The 25,857-nt window shown below is 62.7% G+C and overlaps 1 protein-coding gene across 1 annotated transcript in view; it reads left to right on the top strand.

The window, feature by feature from the left end:
- The first annotated feature begins 344 nt into the window (after positions 1 to 344).
- The window catches only part of OPLAH (5-oxoprolinase, ATP-hydrolysing), a 41,768-nt gene continuing 16,255 nt past the window's right edge, over positions 345 to 25,857 (top strand). The window contains 20 exon segments of the mRNA XM_074943642.1: positions 345 to 660; positions 1,599 to 1,790; positions 5,125 to 5,239; positions 5,529 to 5,652; positions 5,982 to 6,177; positions 6,586 to 6,751; positions 7,018 to 7,156; positions 9,250 to 9,317; positions 9,398 to 9,666; positions 10,273 to 10,385; positions 11,341 to 11,386; positions 11,388 to 11,489; positions 11,491 to 11,513; positions 12,054 to 12,191; positions 14,896 to 15,034; positions 15,575 to 15,687; positions 16,723 to 16,874; positions 23,901 to 24,061; positions 24,201 to 24,302; positions 25,409 to 25,583. Of these exon segments, the coding sequence (XP_074799743.1) occupies positions 487 to 660; positions 1,599 to 1,790; positions 5,125 to 5,239; positions 5,529 to 5,652; positions 5,982 to 6,177; positions 6,586 to 6,751; positions 7,018 to 7,156; positions 9,250 to 9,317; positions 9,398 to 9,666; positions 10,273 to 10,385; positions 11,341 to 11,386; positions 11,388 to 11,489; positions 11,491 to 11,513; positions 12,054 to 12,191; positions 14,896 to 15,034; positions 15,575 to 15,687; positions 16,723 to 16,874; positions 23,901 to 24,061; positions 24,201 to 24,302; positions 25,409 to 25,583 (2,707 nt within the window). The 5' untranslated portion in view covers positions 345 to 486.

Here is a 25,857-nt window from a genome sequence, read left to right as displayed (position 1 = left end):
TGGGCAGTCTCTCCAGGCCGGGCGGAGAAGCTCGCGTGGGCTGGAGCCGGCAGCGGGCTCGGCAGCCGCAGCGGTCGAAGCGCAGACAAGCCCCAGGGAGAGCCCCGCGCGCTCCCGGGTCCGCCGGAGGGCGCAGCGCAGCCGCCCCCGCTGGTTCCCCCCATCCAGCCTCGCCCCCTCCCCATGCAGCCCCGCCTCCTGGGCTCCCCGGCCAGCCCACAGCCCAGCCCCCCAGGAGCCCAGCCCTCGGCCCCGCGCCGCGGCTCTCCGGGGCCAGGCGGCGCAGGGGCGGGGCAGGGGGCAGGGGGCGGGGAGCGGCGCTGGGCCGGGCTAAACCGGGGACCGGGAGCCGGACCCGACCGCTCACCCCAGGGCTCGTGCGGTGCCCCCGCGGCTCCTTCTCCTCTGCCCGGCCCTCTGGCTCCGGGGCTACCCCGGCACTTCCCCTGCGGCTGCGCCCGGGCCGTGCCCCGCAGGGACCCAGCCATGGCCGTGCCAAGCCCCAGCAAGTTCCAGTTCGCCATCGACCGCGGGGGCACCTTCACCGACATCTTTGCCCGCTGCCCCGGGGGGCGCGTCCGCGTGATGAAGCTGCTGTCCGAGGACCCGGCCAACTACCGCGATGCGCCCACGGAAGGCATCCGCCGCATCCTGCAGGAGGTGAGGGGCCGGGCACGGGGCGGCCGGCGGTGCCGGGGGGAGCCGTTCACAGCCCTAGGATGGTCTTGGCTGGGAGCGGGCACTGCCCCCAGGGGCTCCGGAGACGGAGGTGCCCAGCCCCCTGGCTGGCAGCTGCATGCGCTGGCCCAGGCGCCGGGGGCATGGTGGGGCGCAGACGCTGCGCTGGAGCACCCCAGTGGGCCCGTTCACTCCCCGCGGTCCGTTTGGCTCCTTTCCCCCCCGAGGCCCCGGTCAGCCCAGCGCACCGCCCAGGCCAGGAATGCACCTCAGCAGGTCGGAGCGGGCGCCGTCTGAGCAGCATCCTGCCCCCGGCTGCAGCCAAATTGGCCCCAATAGCCCGGAGCAGACTGGGCAGCCTCTCGCCCTGTCTGTCTCTTGCACGTCCCGCTGCCAGGATCGCAGCAGCATCCAGCAGCCCGCATCCTGCCCGTGGCTCTGGCCCCGCAGAGTGAGCCTGGCCCATCTGGGAGGGGGTGGCCGTTTCTCCCTGGCCCAGCTGGGTTTGATGCAGGAAGGGGGCGCGGTGTGTGACACCCTGAGGGGGGTGCTCCCCTGACAGATCTGTCATGGTGCGGGCCCAGCACCCCCTGTTCTCCCTAAGGGGGTGCTGCCTGGCCTGGCTCTGCCTGAGGGAGGGGAGACCTTGGTCGTGCTGGGTCATGGCTCATGAAGGGCCCCCAAGGTTAGAGCCCTGGGCTGGGAAGCCAGGCTCCTGGGGTGTTTCCAGCTCTTCCACTGGCTCACTGGATCACCTTGAACCAGTTCCTTCCCCTCTGAGCCTCAGTTTCCCCATCAGCGCTCTGGGGACAGTGACTCCCTTCTCCTGGGCTCATGGGCATGAGATGATCTGAGCTCCATGGACGGGTGTTACTGGCTGTGGGAGGAGAGTGCCCCACAGTGACAGGAGCTTCCCCCAGGAATGCGGCATTCCCTTTCCCTGCGACCACCCCCTGGACACATCGCAGATAGAGTGGATCCGCATGGGGACCACGGTGGCCACCAACGCCCTGCTGGAGCGCAAGGGGGAGCGGATCGCCCTGCTGATCACCAAGGGCTTCCGGGATCTCCTGCACATCGGCAACCAGGCTCGGCCCAGAATCTTTGACCTGGTGAGTCCCCAGCCCTGCCTCCTGTCTGTCTGCCTCTCCTGGGCCAGGCTGCTACTGCTGACATGACTTTGTATGGCCTTGGGTGCCAAGTGTGGCCAGGGCAAGGAGCTCCTGGGTCCAGGAGCATCTGGAATCTGGGCAGGATTCTCCTGCATGCTCTGTCTCTGAGTAAACCAGCCCCCCACTGCCCTCAGGGCCCCTTTCCCACATGCCAGGGGCAGCCGGGCAGGGCGGGGTATGTGCTGCACCTGGCGATTGGCTGGCACAGTTTGAGCGCAGGCTGAGTTGTTCCAGCCAGCGGGGCGCCCTCGTGAATCCAGCACGTGAGGCCCTGGGGGAGTCGCCCTTCGGGAGGGCCCTGTCCACTGACCCAGAGGATGTCCTTGGGAACCCAGATGTCCTTGGGAACCCAGTGCAAGGGGCCCATTGTTTGGAAGAAGCCTGGACTGGATTCCTCAGCTAATCTCTGGCTGCAGTACCCGCCTCCCTTTCTCTGCACTTGGCTGGCTGTGGGGCCACGTGGCAGCTGCGGCTGCTCCATCCCTCCCCACAGACCCTCCCATCTCTTGCTGTCAGTGCCTCTCCCCTGAGGCTCCCCTGCACTTTGTACATGGCCTGGGTTGAGCCTTTAATCCCTGGAAAAAGAAAAGGAGGACTTGTGGCACCTTAGAGACTAACCAATTTATTTGAGCATAAGCTTTCGTGAGCGACAGCTCACTGCATCCGATGTATCCCAGAGAGCCCCAGTCCAGGCGCCTCTGCCACTGAGCACCCAGGGGTGGGGGTGGGGAGGGCAGGGCGGGTGTGTCCTGGCTGTCGGCTCTGGTGTCTGTTCTAGATGGGAGGGTCTAGACTAAGCCACTGACTTCCTCCTGATGTGCCTCCCTTTGGGTACGTCCACACAGCAAACACAGCCGCGGCAGCAAGCTTTGGCGCTGGTCAGCTGACTCGGGCCCCCGGGCTCCCCACACAGTGTAGACGTTTGGCTTTGGGCTGAAGGCTAGGAATCGAGACCCCCGTCCCGCCTCTGCTGGGTCTCAGGGCCTGGCTGCAGCCCGAGCGGGCGTAGTGCGGGCCCAAGGCAGCTGCCCCGGGTCCTGAGATGGTGCCGCGGGTGTTTTGCTGTGTAGATGTGCCTTTAGCCTCTCTGGGGCGAGAGGGGTTAAACCAGGGGCGGGCAAACTTTTTGGCCTGAGGGCCACATCGGGTTTCAGAAATTGTATGGAGGGCCGGATAGGGGAGGCTGTGCCTCCCCAAACAGCCAGGCGTGGCCCGGCTCCTGCCACCTATCCGACCCCCCACTTGCTTCTCACCCGCTGATGGCCCCCCCAGGACTCCTGCCCCATCCAACCCCCGCATTCCCTGTCCCCTGATGCCCACCCCCCCCGGGACCCCTGCCCCATCCACCCCTCCCTGTCCCCTGACTGCCCCCAGACCCCCCGCCCCTGAATGCCCCTGCCGCCCCATTCAACCCCCCCTCCCCTTCCTGACTGCCTCCCCCTGGGACCCCTGCCCCCATTCAACCCCCCTGTTCCCAGCCCTCTGACCACCCCGACCCCTATCACTCCCCTGCCCCCTGACCACCCCCCCGAACTCCCCTGCCCTCTATCCAACCCCCCGCTCTCTGCCCCCTCACCCTGCCGCCCGTCTGGAGCTAGCCACTGACCGTGCAGCGCAGAGACCAGGTCAGGCAGCCGGGCCGCGCAGCACAGTGCACCGGGTCAGGCCGGGCTCTGCCGCTGCGCTGCCCAAGGAGCTCGCCGCCCCCCTCCCAGAGCATTGCGCCGGTGGCCTAGTGAGCTGAGGCTGAGGAAGGGGGAACAGCAGGGGAGGGGCCAGGGATAGCTTCCCAGGCCAGGAGCTCAGGGGCCGGGCAGGAGGGTGTCCCGGCGTCCCCGGGCGATGCTCTGGAACTGCTCCCTACGAAGCCAGGCAGGGCTCTGGGGGAGTCTCCTCTCTGGGAGCAGCCTGTCTGCAGGACACACAGCTCACACGGCTTCCACCTTCCTGGGTCTGACCTCGGAGCATTCAGCCTCCTCTGCCCCTCCGTGCACTTCCCCCAGCGAGTGCGCCCAGGAGGGGTCCTGGGGAAGCCAGAGGGTCCTGCCCCCCAACTCCGCAGTCAGACGGGACTCTCAGCCAGCCAGTAAAACAGAGGTTTATTAGACAACAGGATCATGGTCTAACACAGAGCTTGTAGGTGCAGAGAACCGGACCCCTCAGCTGGGTCCATTTTGGGGGGCAGTGAGCCAGACAACCACGTCTGCCCTTCACTCAATGTCTCCAGCCAGCCCCAAACTGAAACTCCCTCCAGCCCCTCCTCCTCTGGGCTTTGTCCCTTTCCCGGGCCAGGAGGGCACCTGATCCCTTTGTTCTCCAACCCTTTAGCTCTCACCTTGTAGGGGGGAAGGGCCCAGGCCCTCAGTTGCCAGGAAACAGGGTGTCGGCCATTCTCTGTGTCCAGACCCCTGCACACACCTGCCCTCTAGGGCTCTGCAATGATCATACACCCTTACCCCACCACCTAGATACTTAAGAACTGCACAGGGGAAACTGAGGCACCCCCACACTATTCAGAGGAAACATTAAGAACAGTCCCGCTTCGTCACAGAGCGTCTTGCGGGCCGGGCTGTAGTTTGCCCACCCAGGTGTGACAGTGCCCCGGGACGCTGTGTTGGGAGAGAGCGATCAGAGCCCCGGAGCCCTGCGCAGCCGTTCCTGGTGGGGCCCTGACTGCCGGCAGCAAGGAGCCGGGGCGGGGGGGCAGGAGGCGCCTCCAGAACCACCTGGAAGAGGGGAGGAAATGAGGCTACTGAGGCTGAACCGGGGGCCTCACATGCCAGGGGCTGGGCTGAGTCAGAGGGTCCTGGCGGGAGCAGGGCCTGGGGCTTGGCCCCTCGCCTGGGGCAGGCGGGTGGTGGGCAGGGAGCCCACCCCAGTGGGCGGGAGTTGTGGGGAGCTGGGGCAGCACAGAGAGACCTGGGTCAGTGGGGTGCGGCAGGACGTGGCGGGCGGGGCTGCATAGGCAGCAGCCTCACACCGGGAGCGGGGACCGCAATGCACCCCCCCCCAGCCCCCGAGGGTTGGAGGGTGGGGGGTGCCAGCAGGGGACCAGAGCGATGGAGTGAACTGCAGCAAGGCAGGGGAGGATCAGCCCCCAGCCCCCCAGCCGCTTCGCCCTGGCGGTCACCTGGGGGTGGGCGGGACGAGAGCCAATCCCTGGGTCGGCCCCAGACCATGCGGGGGCGCGTGCGACTGGCCCTGCCCTAGGGCTGGTCTCCACACTCCAGCCCCCCAGCCTGGCAGTGACGGGGCCCCTCTGTCGGGTCCCCAGGCGGTGGCAATGCCCGAGGTGCTGTATGAGGAGGTGGTCGAGGTGGACGAGCGGCTGATCCTGCACCACGCCAGCTGCCAGCTCCCCGGGGCCGACCCCGGCCAGGTGCTCCCAGGTTGGTGTTTGGAGCCAGGCGGAGGGGGAAGTCAGGGCCGGCTGGACCCGGCCCACTGAGTACCCAGGGCAGCGCCATGGAGGGGTTCAGCCCGTGTCCCTTTGGTGTCTCCCCAATTACCCCTCCCCTCCCCCCCCCGCTCCCTGTCCTCAGCCAGTCCCCTCCCCACATTGCTTTGCTCTCTGTCCCTCTGCCCCATGGCCTCTGCGGGGGGGTGGTGGGGGGAAGCGGGCTTGGGGATGCGGTTTGCAGGCGTGGCCCCTCTACCGTGGCTCCATCCCCTCCCCAGGCGTGGTGGGGGATTCGCTCGTGGTGCAGCGCCCCGTGGACCTGGCCGCGCTGCGGAGAGACCTGCAGCGGCTGCTGGCGCAGGGGATCCGGAGCCTGGCCGTAGTGCTCCTGCACTCGTATGCGTGAGTTCCTCCGGGTGGGCGCTGGGCCCCACCCCACTCGCGGTGTCAGAGCCAGTCGGGGCTGGAGCCTGCACCTCCAAAACCTGGGGAACAGGTCAGCCTTGTGCACCCCCACGCTGGGCACTGCACCCGGCTTGGTGCCCCACCAGCGCCCCTGCTCAGCGGCTAGCATGGCCCTGCCCCAGGGGCTGGGGAGCTCTCCTATCTGGCTTTGGGCGGGGGTGCCTTGCTCTGGGGAAACTGGCGCCCCGCTGATTGCCGTATGGCTGGGGCAGCCCCGGCCCCACGGCTCTCCCCAGTCCCCTGACTCTTCTCTTTCTCCCTGGCAGCTGGCCAGCCCACGAGCAGCAAGTGGGGGCCCTGGCCCAGGAGCTGGGCTTCCAGCACGTGTCTCTGTCATCCTCGGTGATGCCCATGGTGCGGGTGGTGCCACGCGGGTACACCGCCTGTGCCGATGCCTACCTGACCCCCTGCATTCGCCGCTACCTCGATGGCTTCTGCGCCAGCTTCACCCAGCAACTCCAGGTGAGCATGGCGGCACATCGCCTCCAGGGGCCTGCCATGCCCTGATTGCCCCAGCGGCTGGGCGGGCGTTGCCCTGAACAGCCCCCTGGCGCTGCCCCACCGACCCAGGCAGACGTGGCTCTTCTCGCCTCCCCACACGGCCACCCCCGCTCCTCCACATGGAGTCATCTGCTCCCCTCTTCTGGGCCTGGTCTGTGTCCCCGTGCCAGGGCCCTCTCCCTGCCTGGGCACGTCCCAGAGCCCCTCACCTGGCTCCAGCCTCTGTCCCAGGGCCCGTCCCGGTTCTGCTGGCCTTGTGAACCTGGCTGGGGACCCTGGTTCCCGTTCTGCCTCCTGCCCTCGGTCCATGCAGGGCCCCTCATCCCACCTGGCTCCAGGCTCACCTGCTCTCTCTGGCTCCCTCTGCAGGACACCCAGGTGCTCTTCATGCGCTCCGACGGGGGCCTGACCCCCATGGGGCAGTTCAGTGGCTCCCGGGCCATCCTGTCTGGCCCCGCTGGCGGCGTTGTGGGCTACGCGATCACCACCTACAGCCAGGAGGACGGGCAGCCTGTGATCGGCTTCGACATGGGAGGTGGGTGCCGCCTGCAGGGGGGTCTCTCCCTGTGACTGGGGAGGGTCTGAGCTCCTTTGCACATGGCAGGGGGACCCTGGCTCCCCCAGATGGACTCCCCCAGGGCAGGTGAGGCCTGGCGCTGGGAGGGCGGGCGGGGAAGCTGGGATGTTGCCCTGCCCCGGGCAGGCTGCAGGCCCTGGGGATGGAGCCGGCTGCACGGAGCCAGCTCTGAGCCAGGCCCTGGCTGGGGCCTGGGGCAAGCGGCTGAGCTGTGACTCCCGCAGGCACCTCGACGGATGTCAGCCGCTATGCCGGCGAGTACGAGCACGTCTTCGAGGCGACCACGGCTGGGATCAGCATCCAGGCCCCCCAGCTGGACATCAACACCGTGGCGGCCGGCGGCGGCTCCATGCTCTTCTTCCGGTGGGTGCCTGCCTGCGGCCGTGCCCCCGCACAGCCCCTTCCCTGGCCTGCCGCTCCTGGGGAGCCTTCCCCCAGCGGTGGGGTTCAGGGACCCCGGCTGGCTCGGGGGGGGCTCGAACAGCCAGTCCTGCTGCTGTGGCACCCGGACTCCCCTTTCAAAGGGGGTGAGCCTCCCACATCCCTCAGTGGCACCCACTCCAGGCCTAGCAGCCCCAGTCCTGCTTGTGGGCCAGGAGAGGGCCCCCGAGTGCGGGGTTGGGGCTGGGAGCCGAATGGCAAGGGCACTGTGGGGCTGGCTCTGGGGGTGCTTCGCCTGCTGCTCAAGGGACTGTTTGGGCCTTGCGCTCTGACGTTCCTGGCCCGAGGGGCTGTGCTTTGTCTGAGCTTCAGCATCCGGCCCCTGGACATCGGCCGCTCCTGGCTCGCAGCAGAGCCGGCCTGGTTCCAGCCCCGTCCCGGCTCCTTCTCCCCTCCCCACACTGGGGTGTAATGTTGGCACCCCACCAGCTAAGCAGCGTCAGGGCAGCTCTGAGACCTACACACGCTTGGCTCCTGCTGGGAGCAGTGCTGCACCCCATTTCCCCTCAACAGGGGGCGCTCTCCCCTGCGTCAGCGCAGACCCCGATGCCCCAGCCTGGCGCTAGGGGCGTGTGCTGCCGGGCGGGGAGGCTCTGTAGGGGGCGCTCTCCCCCAGGTCTGTCCCCGATGCCCCAGCCTGGCGCTAGGGGGGTGTGCTGCCGGGGGGGGGGCTCTGTAGGGGGCGCTCTCCCCCAGGTCTGTCCCCGATGCCCCAGCCTGGCGCTAGGGGCGTGTGCTGCCGGGGGGGTGGGCTCAGTAGGGGGCGCTCTCCCCCGGGTCTGTCCCCGATGCCCCAGCCTGGTGCTATGGGCGTGTGCTGCTGGGTGGGGCTCAGTAGGGGGCGCTCTCCCCCGGGTCTGTCCCCGATGCCCCAGCCTGGCGCTAGGGGCGTGTGCTGCCGGGGGGGGGCCCTCAGTAGGGGGCGCTCTCCCCCGGGTCTGACCCCGATGCCCCAGCCTGGCGCTAGGGGCGTGTGCTGCCGGGGGGGGCTCAGTAGGGGGCGCTCTCCCCCGGGTCTGACCCCGATGCCCAGCCTGGCGCTAGGGGCGTGTGCTGCTGGGGGGGTTCAGTAGGGGGCGCTCTCCCCCGGGTCTGTCCCCGATGCCCCAGCCTGGCGCTAGGGGCGTGTGCTGCCGGGCGGGGCTCAGTAGGGGGCGCTCTCCCCCGGGTCTGTCCCCGATGCCCCAGCCTGGCGCTAGGGGCGTGTGCTGCCGGGGGGGGGCTCAGTAGGGGGCGCTCTCCCCCGGGTCTGTCCCCGATGCCCCAGCCTGGCGCTAGGGGCGTGTGCTGCCGGGGGGGTGGGCTCAGTAGGGGGCGCTCTCCCTCAGGTCTGTCCCTGATGCCCCAGCCTGGCGCTAGGGGGGTGTGCTGCCGGGGGGGGGGGGGGGGCTCAGTAGGGGTCGCTCTCCCCCGGGTCTGACCCCGATGCCCCAGCCTGGCGCTAGGGGCGTGTGCTGCCGGGGGGGGCTCAGTAGGGGGCGCTCTCCCCCGGGTCTGACCCCGATGCCCAGCCTGGCGCTAGGGGCGTGTGCTGCTGGGGGGGTTCAGTAGGGGGCGCTCTCCCCCGGGTCTGTCCCTGATGCCCCAGCCTGGCGCTAGGAGGGTGTGCTGCCGGGGGGGGGGGGGGGGCTCAGTAGGGGTCGCTCTCCCTCGGGTCTGTCCCTGATGCCCCAGCCTGGCGCTAGGGGCGTGTGCTGCTGGGTGGGGCTCAGTAGGGGGCGCTCTCCCCCGGGTCTGTCCCCGATGCCCCAGCCTGGTGTTAGGGGCACGTAACGGGGCTCCTGACCCTTTGTGTTTATTGGAGATCTCCTGGTACTTCCCGGGGCTGGCGCATGATCCGCACTGTCCCTGCCTGGTTCCGATCTTTTCCTCCCTCTTGCCCATGTGCCCTCAGCTGGGCACAGGGTTCTCCTTCACTCCCTGCCCCGAACTGCAGGGCGATGGCCGCTGCATGGGGCTCCCGTGCCTGCCCGGGGCCGTGCTGCAGTAACGCCTCCCCCTTCTCTCCCCACCAGGTCCGGGCTGTTTGTGGTTGGTCCCGAGTCCGCGGGGGCCCATCCTGGCCCCGCCTGCTACAGGAAGGGTGAGGCCGGGGCTCTGCTGTGCCGGGGCGTGTCTGGGTGGGCTGGCGAGTGGCAGCGACTGACCCCCTTGTCCTTGCAGGGGGGCCCCTGACAGTGACTGATGCCAACCTTTGTCTGGGCCGCCTGCTGCCCCATTACTTCCCCCACATCTTTGGGCCGGGTGAGGACCAGCCGCTCTCGCGGGACGCCGCTCTGCAGGGCTTCCAGGAGCTCACTGCCCGCGTGAACGCCTTCCCGGCCAGCCAGGCGCCGGGCCCCCACCCCTCTCTCACTGTGGAGGAGGTGGCCATGGGCTTCATCCAGGTGGCCAACGAGGCCATGTGCCGGCCCATCCGCTCCCTGACCCAGGTAGGGGTGGGGCAGTGCTGCAGCCCATCAGCCCCAGGATGGTGACATCTGCCCCCTGGTCTCCCCGGAGCTGGCAGGGCATCTCCCCCCACCCCGGGAAAATGCCCAGGAGTCCCCCACCCCTGCTCTCCTGCCAGCACTGGGAGCAGAGCCCGGGGCTGTGCATGGACAGCTCCTGGCTCTGCCGGGGCCCCGGCACTCCCCGGTGTTACGCGCAGAGCTGAGCCCAGGGGAAGGCTCAGGCCAGGCTGGTGACTCTGGCCAAGTGCATCCCCATCCTGCCTGCGGGAGAGAGAAGGTTCCCCAGGACTTGTTCCTGGGGGTGGGGAAGGTTTCCTGGGGCTCGCTCTCAGTTCCCTGGCCGGGGGTGGGGGTGGTTCCTGGCTCTTGCCAGGGGGGCTCAGTTCCTGGGGGTGGGGGCGGGGAGGGGTTGGTTCCCTGGGTCTGCTCCGGGGCGGGGAGCTCTGTTCCCCGGGGGGGTTGGTTCCCTGGGTCTCGCCTGGGCAGGGGGGCTCTGTTTCCCGGGGGAGGGGTTGGGTCCCTGAGCTGGGGCAGGGGGGCTCGGTTTGATGTCCCTGTGGGTGACGCTTCCTCTGGTTCTGGCAGGCGAGGGGCCACGATACCTCGCGCCACGTGCTGGCCTGCTTCGGGGGCGCAGGAGGGCAGCACGCCTGCGCCATTGCCCGGGCGCTGGGCATGAAGAGGGTGTTCATTCACAAGTGCGTACCGGGGAGCTGGGCCGGGCGCTGGGAGTGGGGGGCTGGGGGAAGCTGGGCACTGGGAGTGGGGGGAGCTGGGCGCTGGGAGTGGGGGGATGGAGGGAGCTAGGCTGGGCGCTGGGAGTGGGGGGAGAGGGCCGGGCGCTGGGAGGGGGGGATGGGGGAAGCAGGGCCGAGTGCTGGGAGTGGGGGACAGGGGGAGCTGGGCCGGGCGCTGGGAGTGGGGGGACGGGCGGAGCTGGGCCGGGCGCTGGGAGTGGGCGGAGCAGGGCCGGGCACTGGGATTGGGGCGACGGGGGGAGATGGGCTGGGCGCTGAGCGGGGGAACCTGGGGGGAGCTGGGCCAGGCGCTGGGAATTGGGGGAGTAGGGCTGGGCGCTGGGAGGGGTGGGGCTGGTGGAAGCTGGGCTGGGCGCTGGGAGTGGGGGGACGGGGGAAGCAGGGCCGGGTGCTGGGAGTGGGGGGATGGGGGGAGCAGGGCCGGGCTCTGGGAGTGGGGGGCTGGGGGAAGAAGGGCCGGGCGCTGAGAGTGGGGGACGGGGGGAGCTGGGCTGGGCCCTGGGAGTGGGGGGCTGGGGGAAGAAGGGCCGGGTGCTGGGAGTGGAGGGACGGGGGGAGCTGGGCCGGGCACTGAGCGTGGGAACCTGGGGGGAGCTGGGCAGGGCACGGGGGACGGGGGGAGCAGGGCTGGGTGCTGGGAGTGGGGGACAGGGGGAGCAGGGCCGGGCGCTGGGAGTGGGGGGACGGGGGGAGCTGGGCCGGGCACTGAGCGTGGGAACCTGGGGGGAGCTGGGCCGGGCGCTGGGAGTGGGGGGACGGAGGGGAGCCTGTGGTTCCTGCGTAGCTGGACCCGCGCCCTGGGACCGGCCAGGGGCCGCTCTGCCCGGCTCAGGGTGCCCCCCGCCGCGTTGCCCTGAGGACCGAGCTGGCACCCTCACGCCGGGTCTCCTTGCAGGCACAGCGGGATCCTGTCGGCCTACGGCCTGGCCCTGGCGGACGTGGGTGCACGAGGCCCAGGAGCCCTGCTCCCTGCACTACGGGCCCCAGGCCTATGCCCAGCTGGACGAGCGCCTGGCGGCGCTGGAGACCGAGTGTGTGCGGGCCCCTGCAGGCCCAGGGCTTCCCCAGGTACCCGCCCCACTGGCCCAGGGCTGCCCACCGGGGTCTGGCGCTGGGGCTGGGGTGCTGCCGGCTGGACGCCCCGAGGAGGAAGCACTGGGTGCTGCGGGGATCAGGAGGGGCCCGTCACCCTCCGCCCCGGGGTTTGCATCAGCACCTCCCACTGCTTTCTCCGGGCGGGCAGGTGCGGGTTCCCGGGTGGGGGGCGGGCTCTTGGGGGGTGGGCAGATGGGCTCTCTAGCACTCAGCAGGCGGGCGGGCTTTCAGGGGGGCGGGCGGGCTCTCTGGCGGGGGGATGGGCTCTCGGGGGGGCGGGGAGCTTTCAGGGGGGCGGGCGGGCTCTCTGGCGGGGGGACGGGCTCTGGGGGGGACGGGGGAGCTTTCAGGGGGGCGGGCGGGCTCTCTGGCGGGGGGACGGGCTCTGGGGGGGGCGGGGGAGCTTTCAGGGGGGCGGGTGGGCTCTCTAACACACAGCAGGCGGGTGGGCTCTCTGTCTAGAAAACGCCCCCCCCCCCCCCCCCCGCAGCTAACCGCTCTCTCCCCACCCAGGTCTCAGATCCGCACGGAGCCCTTCCTGCACCTGCGCTATGAACGCACAGACTGTGCCCTCATGTGCTCGGCCAAGGGGCACCCGGCCACGTCCGATTCCTGCCGGGCCGGGGACTTCCGCACCGCCTTCTCCAGCAGGTGGGTGTCCCTTGCCCCACGGCAGGGGCCTGGGCTCTCCTTCCCCCTGGAAGCACTGGGGCTGCGGCTGCCATCCCTTCGGGCAGGGGCCGAGTTGCTGCCCTGTGCTTCTCCCAGAATGACTGATGTGCACCGTCGCACGATCCTGAGGGCCCAGGGGTTTATCATAGAATATCAGGGTTGGAAGCACCTCAGGAGGTCATCTAGTCCAACCCCCTGCTCAAAGCAGGACCAATCCCCAATTAAATCATCCCAGCCAAGGCTTTGTCAAGCCTGACCTTAAAAACCTCTAAGGAAGGAGATCCACCACCTCCCTAGGTAACGCATTCCAGTGCTTCACCACCCTCCTAGTGAAATAGTGTTTCCTAATATCCAACCTAAACCTTCCCCACTGCAACTTGAGACCATTACTCCTTGTTCTGTCATCTTCTACCACTGAGAACAGTCTAGATCCATCCTCTTTGGAACCCCCTTTCAGGTAGTTGAAAGCAGCTATCAAATCCCCCCTCATTCTTCTCTTCGGCAGACTAAACAATCCCAGTTCCCTCAGCCTCTCCTCAGAAGTCACCTGTTCCAGTCCCCCTCATCATTTTTGTTGCCCTCCGCTGGACTCTTTCCAATTTTTCCACATCCTTCTTGTTAGTGTGGGGCACAAAACTGGACACAGTACTCCAGATGAGGCCTCACCAGTGTCGAATAGAGGGGAACGATCACGTCCCTCGATCTGCTGGCAATGCCCCTACTTATACACCCCAAAATGCCATTGGCCTTCTTGGCATCAAGGGCACACTGCTGACTCAATATCCAGCTTCTCGTCCACTGTCACCCCTAGGTCCTTTTCTGCAGAACTGCTGCCAAGCCATTCGGTCCCTAGTCTGTAGCGGTGCATGGGATTCTTCCATCCTAAGTGCAGGACTCTGCATTTGTCCTTGTTGAACCTCATCAGATTTCTTTTGGCCCAATCTCCAATTTGTCTAGGTCCCTCTGTATCCTATCCCTCCCCTCCAGGGTATCTACCTCTCCTCCCAGTTTAGTGTCATCTGCAAACTTGCTGAGGGTGCAATCCACGCCATCCTCCAGATCATTTATGAAGATATTGAACAAACCGGCCCCAGGACCGACCCTTGGGGCACTCCACTTGATACCGGCTGCCAACTAGACGTGGAGCCATTGATCACTACCCGTTGAGCCCGATGATCTAGCCAGCTTTCTATGCACCTTATGGTCCATTCATCCAGCCCATACTTCTTTTAACTTACTGGCAAGAATACTGTGGGAGACCGTGTCAAAAGCTTTGCTAAAGTCAAGGAACAACACGTCCACTGCTTTCCCCTCATCCACAGAGCCAGTTATCTCGTCATAGAAGGCAATTAGATTAGTCCAGGCATGACTTGCCCTTGGTGAATCCATGCTGACTGTTCCTGATCACTTTCCTCTCGTGTAAGTGCTTCAGAATTGATTCCTTGAGGACCTGCTCCATGATTTTTCCAGGGACTGAGGTGAGGCTGACTGGCCTGTAGTTCCCCGGATCCTCCTCCTTCCCTTTTTTAAAGATGGGCACTACATTAGCCTTTTTCCAGTCGTCTGGGACTTCCCCGGATCGCCATGAGTTTTCAAAGATAATGGCCAATGGCTCTGCAATCACATCCGCCAACTCCTTTAGCACCCTCGGTTGCAGCGCATCCGGCCCCATAGACTTGTGCTCGTCCAGCTTTTCTAAATAGTCCTGAACCACCTCTTTCTCCACAGAGGGCTGGTCACCTCCTCCCCATGCTGTGCTGCCCAGTGCAGTAGTCTGGGACCTGACCTTGTTCGTGAAGACAGAGGCAAAAAAAGCATTGAGTACATTAGCTTTTTCCACATCCTCTGTCACTAGGTTGCCTCCCTCATTCAGTAAGGGGCCCACACTTTCCTTGACTTTCTTCTTATTGCCAACATACCTGAAGAAACCCTTCTTGTTACTCTCAACATCTCTTGCTAGCTGCAACTCCAGGTGTGATTTGGCCTTCCTAATTTCACTCCTGCATCCCCAAGCAATATTTTTATACACTTCCCTGGTCATTTGTCCAATCTTCCACTTCTTGTAAGCATCTTTTTTGTGTTCAAGATCAGCAAGGATGTCACTGTTAAGCCAAGCTGGTCGCCTGCCATATTTACTATTCTTTCTCCACATAGTGATGGTTTGTTTCTGCAACCTCAATAAGGATTCTTTAAAATACAGCCAGCTCTCCTGGGATGATTTAGTTGGGGATTGGTCCTTCTTTGAGCAGAGGGTTGGACTAGATGACCTCCTGAGGTCCCTTCCAACCCTGATATTCTATGATTCTATGTATGACTCCTTTCCCACTCATGTTATTCTCCCAAGGGATCCTGCCCATCAGTTCCCTGAGGGAGTCAAAGTCTGCTTTTCTGAAGTCCAGGGTCCGTACTCTGCTGCTTTCCTTTCTTCCTTGTGTCAGGATCCTGAACTCGACCATCTCATGGTCACTGGGCACCTGAGGGTTAGTGGGCAGCAACTGCCCAGGGCTCGCTGGAGACTTGTCTTGTGTCTGCCAGGCCACTGCCCGTGCCCCCCTGTGGCCCAGAGGAGCCCTGCCTTGCAAGGGGTGCAGCGGGGCTTGTTCTCAGCCACGTGCCGGGCTGGTGGGCGTCTCTGCAGCCCCGGTGCAGCGTGTGTCTGGGGTAACGGCTGCCTGGCCTGCAGGTACCTGAAAGAGTTTGGCTTCACCATCCCCGGGCGCCCTGTGGTGGTGGATGATGTGCGGGTGCGAGGCACTGGCAGCACCGGGATTGGTCAGGACGAGCCAGTCGCGGCCAGCGGCAGACCTGCCCGTGTGGAGACGGTGAGACCCAGGGAGCAGCGCTCTCCCGCCCCGCCCGTGAGCGCCCCCCACCCTGGGGCAGTGGAGAGGGGGTCGCTCCCTCCCTGCCTATGGGCAGGTGGGCTCTGGGATGGGGCAGCCCCTCTCCCAGGGCAATCCCACAATGCCCCTGCCTGTCAGTGATCTGCTGGTCCTCCCACATGCCCTGCCTCGGAGCAGATCCCGGGGGCTCAGCTCTTCCCAGATAGGGGGCGGCACGATGGGCACCTCTCCTGCGCACCACAGGCCCGCGGGGCGCTGAGTGCAGGGAGGGCAGGCTGGCTGGGGCCCAGGCGTGCTCTGACTGCGCTGAGCCATGGCCTGTGGGTCCAGATGGCTCCTCTGGGGCAGGGCAGGATCAGTGCCTGGCCCATGGCCCCACAATCTGAACTGCTGAGACAATGGCTCCAGCTATGCCGGGGGGGGGGGGGGGGTTCCCTGTTAAGTGATGCACAACAGGGCGGGGTTGGGGGAACCTGGGCCCAGGCACTCTCAGGGCATCCCCTTTTTCTCCCTGGCCAGGTGACCCGCTGCTATTTCACCGACGGCTACCTGGACACCTGCGTGTACCTGCTGGAGGAGCTGTCCTGGGACCACTCCATCCCCGGCCCCAGCATCATCATTGATAAGAACAGGTAGGAGGAGGGGTAGATGGAGCCTGGACATATGAGTTCTATTCCCATCGCTGCGGCGAGAGCCTGGGCCAATGGTGAAAGCAGGATGCTGGGCATCAGGACGCCTGGGTGCTGTGCCCGGTGTCGAGAGGGGAGAGCTGGGCTGGGCTGAGATGGGTGGTCAGCGCTCCTGGGTGCTGTGCCCGGTGTAGACAGGGTAGAGCTGGGCCGGGCTGAGATGGGTGGTCAGCGCTCCTGGGTGCTGTGCCCGGTGTCGAGAGGGGAGAGCTGGGCTGGGCTGAGATGGGTGGTCAGCGCTCCTGGGTGCTGTGCCCGGTGTCGAGAGGGGAGAGCTGGGCTGGGCTGAGATGGGTGGTCAGCGCTCCTGGGTGCTGTGCCCGGTGTCGAGAGGGGAGAGCTGGGCCGGGCTGAGATGGGTGGTCAGCGCTCCTGGGTGCTGTGCCCGGTGTCGAGAGGGTAGAGCTGGGCTGGGCTGAGATGGGTGGTCAGTGCTCCTGGGTGCTGTGCCCGGTGTCGACAGGGTAGAGCTGGGCCGGGCTGAGATCGGGGCCGGGCTGAGATCGGTGGTCAGCGCTCCTGGGTGCTGTGCCCAGTGTCGACAGGGTAGAGCTGGGCTGGGCTGAGATCGGTGGTCAGCGCTCCTGGGTGCTGTGCTCGGTGTCGAGAGGGGAGAGCTGGGCTGGGCTGAGATCGGTGGTCAGTGCTCCTGGGTGCTGTTCCCGGTGTCGACAGGGGAGAGCTGGGCTGGGCTGAGATGGGTGGTCAGCGCTCCTGGGTGCTGTGCCCAGTGTCGACAGGGTAGAGCTGGGCTGGGCTGAGATGGGTGGTCAGCGCTCCTGGGTGCTGTGCCCGGCTCAGCCTCTGACTTGCTCTGTGGCTGGGGAAGTCTCTGTCCCTCCTGCGTGAGAGGCTCTGCGGGGCACTTCAGGGAGTTCTGGACGGTGGGTGGCGATGGACGTCCCGGGGGGCGATGGGAAGTGCTGCCCTGGGGGACCCTCCCCAGGGCATGTGCAGTAACGGAGCCTCATCCCTCAGCACCATCCTCATTGAGCCGGGCTGCACGGCCTCCATCACGCGCCGTGGGGACATCAGCATTGCCGTGGGCTCCGAGAAGCAGGGCTCCATCAGCACCCAGCTCGACAGCATCCAGCTCTCCATCTTCTCCCACCGCTTCCTGGGCATTGCAGGTGAGGCTGCGGCACCAGGCCAGCTCCCAGGCCCTGTCTCCACGTGTGTTGTCCAGGAACTTCTCTCATTCTTTTCTGAACTGTGTTATAGTCTTGGCCTTCACAACATCCTCTGGCAAGGAGTGCCACAGGTTGACTGTGTGTTGTGTGAAGAAATCTTTCCTTTGGTTTGTGTTAAACCTGCTGCCTGTTAATGGTTGGTTTAGAAACAACAAATCCTGCATCTCGGCAGAGGGTTAGACTAGGTGGCCCTTGCAGTCCCTTCTAACCCTGTGGGTCTATGATTCTAGTTTCATTGGGTGACCCCTGGTTCTTGTGTTATGTGAAGGGGTAAATGACACTTCTCTATTCACGTTCTCCACACCAGTCATGATTTTTAGACCTCTATTATATCCTCCCTTAGTTGTCTCTTTTCTAAGATGAAAAGTCCCAGTCTTATTAATCTCTCCTCATATGTACGTTTTCCAGTTGTAATGTTTCTTTTTTGAGATGGGGTGACCAGATCTGGAAATGGTATTCAAAGTGTGGGAGTGCCATGGATTTATAGAGAGGCATTATGATATTTTCGGTCTTCGTATTTATCCCTTTCCCAGTGATTCCCAACGTTGTTCGCTTTTTTGACGGCTGCTGCACATTGAGTGAATCTTTTCAGAGAACTATCCACAGTGACTCCAAGCTCTCTTTCCTGAATGGTAACAGCTAATTTAGACCCCATCAATTTGTACGTAGAGTTGGGATGATGTTTTCCAATGTGCATTACTTTGCATTTATTACCATTGAATTTCACCTGCCATTCTGTTGCCCATGTTAGGGCTTCCTCTCGTCCTCCCTTGGTTCTTGTCACCCAGACAGAAAGCAGAAGGCCAGAGTCCCACGTGCAGGCAATGTGATGGTTATTGGGGTTACCAAGCAAGCATACTCCGCAGCTCTGTACACCAGGAGAGCTGTTCCCTGGCCCCCTCCTCTTTATTAACAGGGCAGTTATACCTGTAGAGCACGCCCCTGGCACCGCCCTTTACAGTTTATGGTCCTGTTCCATTTTGGAGGGTTGTGAGTCTGGGGGCTTCGGTGCCACCTCTTTTGTACCCCGAGGGAAGGGTAGGGAGTGAGGCCAGGCTTTTCTTTGGCTTTTAGTGTTTCTTATGCCTCCCCCCTCATCTCCCTTTGCCCCTCCTCACTGGTTCCTTGGCTTGGGAGAGGAGCTGTACACCATACGCAGCCAGTTAAAAAACCCGGAATTCTATCTCGGCCTAAATACTGCATGGCATCACTGGCAGCCACTCAGCCCCGTTTGTGAGATCCCTTTGCCTGGGCAGCTCCCATTTGGTGCGAGGGGTGCGGGTGGGAATGTGGGGAGGTGGGGTGGTGGTGCAGGAGCTCCCGTTTGGTGCGAGGGGTGGGGGTGGGATGTGGGGGGTGCAAGAGTCAGGACATGGGGTGTGGGGGGGGCTGGGTATGTGTGGGGGGTGCAGGAGTCAGGGCAGGGGGCTGGGGGTGTGTGAGGAGGGTGCAGGAGTGAGGGCAAGGGGCTGGGTATGTGTGAGGAGGGTGCAGGAGTCAGGGCAAGGGGTGTGGGGGAGCTGTGTATGTGTGGGGGGTGCTGGAGTCAGGGCTGGGGTTGTGTGGGAGTGCAGGGATCAGGGAGGGGGCTGGGTGTGTGTGGGGGTGCAGGGGTCAGGGCAGAGGGCTGGGTGTTTGTGGGGGGGTGCAGGGGTCATGGCAGAGGCTGGGCGTTTGTGGGGGGGTGTGCAGGGATCAGGGCAGAGGGCTTGGGGTGTGGGCCGGGGTCGTGGGGGTGCGCCCAGCCCCTTGCCCTGAGCGGCTCACGGCAGGAGGCTGGAGGGGATATGCCGATTCCACCCCCTTCCCAAGGCCCCGTCCCCACCTCTTCTCCACCTCCTCCCCAGAGCAGTGAGCGCAGCTGCAGCTCGGCTTCCCCCCCTCCCTCGCAAGGGCCAAGGGCCGTCAGCTGATCGGCCCCAGGGAGGGAGCAGAGGAGGGGCGGGGGAGAATAGCGGGCCGGGGCGGGCAGGATTTTTAATGGCTTGCTGCTGCCTGCCGGGATCCCGGCCTGGGTTCAGCAGCAGGCTGAGCAGGGCCAGCGGCTGGGACCCGGCAGGCAGGAGCGTGCCATTAAAAATCAGCTCACATGCCGTCTTTGGCACGCGTGCCATAGGTTGCCGACCCCTGCCTTAGACACTCCAGTTTCCCAGTATCACCACCAGTGCCCCTCGTTATGGGGACAGATGGTTATGAAAACCAATACCCCAGTAAAAGAAAAAAGGTTCCCTCGATCCCAAAGGACCAAGCCCCAGACCCAGGTCAATATACAAATCGGATCTTACCCACAAATCATGCCGTTGCCAATCCTTTAGAATCTAAAATCTAAAGGTTTATACAGAAAAGGAAAAGGATAGAGATGAGAGCTAGAATGGGTTCAATGGAATCAATGACAGACAGTGACGGCCAAGTTCTTGGTTCAGGCTTGCAGCAGTGAGGGAATAAACTGCAGGTTCAAATCCAGTCTCTGGAGAACATCCCCAGCTGGGATGGGTCCTTCAGTCCTTTTCTTAGAGCTTCAGTCTGTAGCAAAGTCCCTCAGAGGTAAGAAGCAGGACTGAAGACCAGATGGAGATGAGGCATCAGCCTTTTATAGTCTCCTCCAGGTGTAAGAACCCTCTTTGTTCTTATCGTGGAAAATTACAGCAAAAATGGAGTTTGGAGTCACATGTCCATGCATGACTCAGTTTTTACAGGTGGCAGCCATTGCCCACATGCTATCTTGAACGTCTCCAGGAAGGCTTCTTACGTGGATTGGAGTCTCCCAAGGTCTATTGTCAGTTAAGTGTTTCTTGATAGGGCGCTTAACTTGCAAATTCCTTTCAAGAAGCTGACCAAATGCTTTACGAAGGCTTCTTGGAAACAAACACATCGAGATACCAGTACAGAGCTAATATTCATAACTTCAACTACAAAAATGATGCCTGCATGCAGACAGCATAATCATGATCAGCAAGCCATAACCTTTCCACAGATACCTTATACGGCAACCTTTGTACAATATTGCTGAAAATAGATAACGGTGGCTGCAACAATGATTTATACGGTCCCAGGTTATATCAGTAACGTCACAGTAACTCTTCGCAGACTGCCTGGGACTTAACTATCTTGATTAATTTAGTGTTATCTGCAAACTTTGCCACTTCACTGTTTACCCTTTTTCCAGATCAGTTATGAATATGTTGAACAGCACAGGTCCCAGTATAGATCCTTGGGGGACCCTGATATTTACCTCTCTCCTCTGTGAAAACTGACCGTTTATTTCTTCCCTTTGTTTCCTATCTTTTAACAGTTACTGATCCCTGAGAGGACCTTCCCTCTTACCCCATGACAGCTTACTTTGCTTAAGAGCCTTTGGTGAGGGACCTTGTCAAAGGCTTTCTCAAAGTCCAAGTACGCTATTGTCACGGAGTCCCTGGTCGATGCTCTGGCACTGCTCCCCATGAAGCCAGTCAGGACTCTGGGGAAGTCTCCTTTCTGTGAGCAGCCTGTCTTCAGGACACACAGCTCACACAGCTTCCACCTTCCTGGGTCTGACCTCGGAGCCTTCAGCATCCTCTGCCCCTCCGTGCGCTTCCCACAGCGAGTCCGCTCATGTGGGGCTCCTGGGGAAGCCAGAGGGTCCTGCACCCCAACTTCGCAGTCAGACGGGACTCTCAGCCAACCAGTAAAACAGAGGTTTATTAGACGACAGGAACATGGTCTAACACAGAGCTTGCAGGTGCAGAGAACAGGACCCCTCAGCTGGGTCCATTTTGTGGGGGCAGTGAGCCAGACAACCACACCTGCACTTTACTCCGTGTCCCAGCCAGCCCCAAACTGAAACTCCCTCCAGCCCCTCCTCCCCTGGGCTTTGTCCCTTTCCCGGGCCAGGAGGGCACCTGATTCCTTTGTTCTCCAACCTTTAGCTCTCACCTTGCAGGGGGAAGGGCCCAGGCCATCAGTTGCCAGGAAACAGGGTGTCGGCCTTTCTCTGTGTCCAGACCCCTGCACACACCTGCCCTCTAGGGCTCTGCAACGATCATACACCCTTACCCCACCACCTAGATACTTAAGAACTGCCTAGGGGAAACTGAGGCACCCCCACACTATTCAGAGGAAACATTAAGAACAGTCCCACTTCGTCACAGCTATGTCCACTGGATCCCCTTGTCCACATGTTTGTTGACCCCTCAAAGAATTCTAGTAGACTGGGGAGGCATGACTTCCCTTTACAAATGCCAGGTTGACTCTTCCCCAGCAAATCGTGTTCATGTGTGTGTCTGATAATTCTGTTCTTTACTATAGTTTCAATCAATTTGCCTGGTACTGAAGTCAGGCTCACCGGCCTGTAATTGCCGGGATCACCTCTGGAGCCTTTTTAAAAATTGGGTGTCATATTAGCTACCTTCCAGTCATCTGGTGCAGAAGCGGATTGAAATGAGAGGTCACAGACCACAGTTAGTAGTCCTGCAATTTCACATTTGCGTTCCTTCAGAACTCTTGGGTGAATCCCATTTGGTCCTGGTGACTTATTCCTGTTTAGTTTATCAGTTTGTTCCAAAACTTCCTCTTATGACACCTCAATCTGGGACAGTTCCTCAGATTTGTCACCTAAAAAGACTGGCTCAAGTTTGGGAATCTTCCTCACATCCTCAGCTGAGAAGACCGATGCAAAGAATTCATGTAGCTTCTCTGCAATGGCCTTATCGTCCTTGAGTGCTCCTTTAGCATCTCAATCGTCCAGTGGCCCCACTGGTTGTTTGGCAGGTTTCCTGCCTCTTGATGTACTTGCTGTTAGTTTTTGTGTCTCCAAATTGTTTTTTGGCCAGCCTAATCATACTTCTGCACATGACTTACCACAATTTATGTTCCTCTCTATTTTCCTCAGCAGGATTTGACTTCCAATTTTAAAAGCTGTCTTTTTGTCTCTACCCCTCTTTTGCTCTCTGGTTTAGCCATGGTGGCATTTCTTTGGTCCTCTTACTTCTTTTTGTTTTCTCCTGTGGGGTATATGTGTAGTTTGAGCCTCTATTATGGTGTTTGTAAAAAATGTCCATGATGCTTGCAGGCATTTCACTCGTGTGACTGGTTAAAGCACAGTCCGAGTCCCTGCCGGTTAGCCCAGAGCCAGGCTGAGCTGCCATGAGTTCCATGCTCAGGCTGTCTCTCGCTCAGGCCTGGTCGACACCAGAAAATTAGGTCGGTTTAAAAACGTTAGTCAGGTGTGTGAAAAATCCCTCCCCCTGCATGGCGTAATTAAGACATCCCATGGAGACAGTGCTAGATCGATGGAAGAATTCTTCCGTCGACCCAGCTGCCGTCTCTCGGGGAGGTGGATTAGCTATGCCAAGCGAAGAACCCCTCCCGGGGGTAGGTGGTGTCTACACTGACATGTTACAGCAGCACGGCTCGTGCTTTAAGTGTAGACAAGCTCTCAGTCTGATCTCCTTGGGCAGTTCCCAGGTGAGAGCCCCGACTCCCTCCAGCAGCCTACTCCCCCCCAGGCCTGTGTCCTCCAGCTGGGGGGTCTTTGCTCAGCCTCCCTGCAGAGTGGTGGGGAAACCCCTCTCCCCCTAGGCCATGGGTGCCAGGTGTCAATGTCCTGCTGCAGGCTTTTCCATTGTTCACTGCTTTGGGGTCGGCTGGGCCAGTCCTTTCCAGTGACCCCTCCCGGCTCAGACAGCTGGGCACTATTCTTACCCAGGCCTCAGCCTGCCCTGAGAGCACATGGGAGGTGAGGAGTCACTCCTGGTCGAGGCGCCAGCCCACAAGCCAGGAGCTGGGCTGTGACTCCCAGGGCAGGAACATAAGCCCCACGGGAGGAGCAGCAGCTCAGTCTGCTCAGTGTGACTCCAGGGCTTGGAACTCTCTCCTGCCCGGCAGTGACAACAGAGCCCCCCAGCCTTCGCCTGCTCCAGCCCTGCTCTTGGGCCCAGGCCCACCCTGTTCCTAGTCCTGCTCCAGCCCTGCTCTCACACCAAGCCCAGTCCGATGCCTGAGTCTGGCTCCGGCCACTAGGCCTCCCCAGCCCAATCACCATTTCAGACAAAACAGCCCTTTTCTCCCCTCCCCCATGACGGTTGCCATATAGAGGAAACTGAGCCACATTTAGGCTTCATAAAAATACTACAGAAAATCCCCACTTCCAGTGCTCTCAGCTGGGCCCATCCCACAAGCCAGGGGGACTGGGCAGGGCAGGGCAGTGCTTGGATGGGAGACTTCCTAGGATGCCAGAAGCTGCCGGGAGCAGCATGTGGGCCCAGTAGGGGACACGGTCCCCTTGCAGTTGGGGCTGACCCCACTGCAGCGCTAGGGGGCGCTCCGCGGCTGGAAGTGTTGCTGGGGTCTCTGGCCCACGTACCCCAGAGTCGGCGTGTTAACCCCACTGTCCTGGCCCCATTCTAATCAGGTGGAACTCCTTCTGCCTCTCCAAATTCCCCCTGGCGCTTCAGCTGGAGCACAGACTCTCCTTCACTACCTGTCCCAAGCTGCTGACGAGCCCCGCTGTGTGGCTGTTACCCAGCCGTTCCGTGCCCCACCCCAGAGGCAGCTGCCTTTCACACAGCATCTTTTAAACAAATTGTCGCCCAAGGGCCGCCCCAGTTCAGTCAGGGGGTGTGGGGCACCGAGAGGCATGTAGGACAGGGAGGTGATGCGTTTGTGGCTGAGATTTGGGAGGAGCTGCCGGGTCCATGATACAGAGGCCTAGAGGCACTGGAGCTGCGGTGAAGAAGGTTCTTGCACAGAGAGTGCGTAGTACTGATGCAAAGTGCAGACAGGTTGGTGCTGGGGAAGTGGGGGAGAGATGGACCCGTGATGCCAGCTGGAGCCAAGGATGGAGGGGGACTCTGCCCGATCTGCTGAGCTGCCTAGGTTCTGGGAAGGGGAGTTGCATGGCTGTGGGGGGTGCCCTTGGGGCTGGGGGTTCCTATGGAATGGCTCCCTCCTCGGGGTTGGTAGCAGTCGCTTCATCTCGCCCTGCAGAGCAGATGGGCCGGATCCTGCAGAGAACGGCCATCTCCACCAACATTAAGGAGCGGCTTGACTTCTCGTGCGCCCTCTTTGGGCCGGATGGGGGGCTGGTGTCCAACGCTCCCCACATCCCGGTGCACCTGGGGGCCATGCAGGAAACTGTCCAGTTCCAGGTAGGTGCAACCCCGGCACACACCTCTTTGGCATCCCCCTGCGCCCTGGCTCTGCGCTTTGAGGGCTGGGCCTGCGGCTCCCCCAGGGCTGGCCAGCCCCCTGGGCGGCCCCTGAGCACCGCTCTCGGTGCCGTTTCAGATCCGGAACCTCGGGGCTGACCTGAACGAGGGTGACGTGATCCTCAGCAACCACCCATGTGCGGGGGGCAGCCACCTCCCAGACCTGACTGTCATCACACCCGTGAGTACCACCGGCAGGGCCCGGGCAAGGGGCAGCTGGTGCCTCTGGGCTGCAGCTCCCCATGTCAGATTGTCATGGAGTCCCTGGGTGATGCTCTTGAACTGCTCCCCATGAAGCCAGGCAGGACTCTGGGGCAGTCGCCTTTCTGTGAGCAGCCTGTCTTCAGGACACACAGCTCACACAGCTTCCACCTTCCTGGGTCTGACCTCGGAGCATTCAGCCTCCTCTGCCCCTCCGTGCGCTTCCCCCAGCGAGTCCGCCAAGGTGGGATCTTGGGGAAGCCAGAGGGTCCTGCCCCCCAACTCCGCAGTCAGACGGGACTCTCAGCCAGCCAGTAAAACAGAAGGTTTAGTAGACGACAGGAACATGGTCTAAACCAGAGCTAGTAGGTGCAGAGAACAGGACCCCTCAGCTGGGTCCATTTTGGGGGGCAGTGAGCCAGACAACCACATCTGCCCTTCACTCCATGTCCTAGCCAGCCCCAAACTGAAACTCCCTCCAGCCCCCCCTCCTCTGGGCTTTGTCCCTTTCCTGGGCCAGGAGGTCACCTGAGTCCTTTGTTCTCCAACCCTTTAGCTCTCACCTTGCAGGGGGGAAGGGCCCAGGCCATCAGTAGCCAGGAAACAGGGTGTCGGCCATTCTCTGTGTCCAGACCCCTGCACACACCTGCCCTCTAGGGCTCTGCAACGATCATACACCCTTCTCCCCCACCTAGATACTTAAGAACTGCCTAGGGGAAACTGAGGCACCCCCACACTATTCAGAGGAAACATTAAGAACAGTCCCGCTTCGTCACACAGATCCAGCCAGAAGCCATTCTTTGGGGGGCAGCCCTGGGGCCCATGTGTGACATGAGTTTATGGGTCTCAGCCCATTCCTGAGCAGGCAGTTGTCCCCACCCCAGAGGTGCCAGCCCCCAGGGCACTGTGGCCTCACAGAGAGGGCAGGGGCCAAGGAGGGCTGGCAGGCTGGTGACTCAGGGCAGTGGGTAGGCCAAAGGCAGGGGCAGCGTGTGGGGGTTGCCCCACACCTTGCAGTGCCCTGTCCTGAGCCCCTGGAGGGCACGTGGGTCCCTGGCCCTGATTCCAGCTGCTCTCCCCTCCCAGGTGTTCTGGCCAGGGATGCCAAGGCCCGTGTTCTTCGTAGCCAGCCGCGGGCATCATGCGGACATTGGGGGCATCACGCCCGGCTCCATGCCCCCGCACTCCAAGGCGCTGCAGGAGGAAGGCGCCGTCTTCGTCTCCTTTAAGCTGGTGAAGGACGGAGTCTTCCAGGAGGAGGGTGAGTCTGCTGGGGGCAGGATGGGGGCTGCATGTATGAGCTGGGGGGAGCAGCTAAGCAGCCTTGGGCTAGATCCGCATGCGGATGGGAGACCCCCAAAGGGATCCCTACGCTCTGGCCCCAGGGGAGCCATCCTCCTGACCCTGGCATGAGCTCCCCTTCCGCGCCAGCTGGGTGAGTGGGCTCCGTCTCCGAGCCCTGCGGGGGGGGCAGGATTTGTTCACTGGGCGTTTGCCTCCCACAACGCCCCAGGCTGGGGAGTGGGTAGATCTCT

The sequence above is a fragment of the Natator depressus genome, chromosome 2 (genome assembly GCF_965152275.1).
Source record: "Natator depressus isolate rNatDep1 chromosome 2, rNatDep2.hap1, whole genome shotgun sequence".
Taxonomy (NCBI): Eukaryota; Metazoa; Chordata; order Testudines; family Cheloniidae; genus Natator; species Natator depressus.
This window is presented reverse-complemented; position numbering and strand designations above follow the sequence as displayed.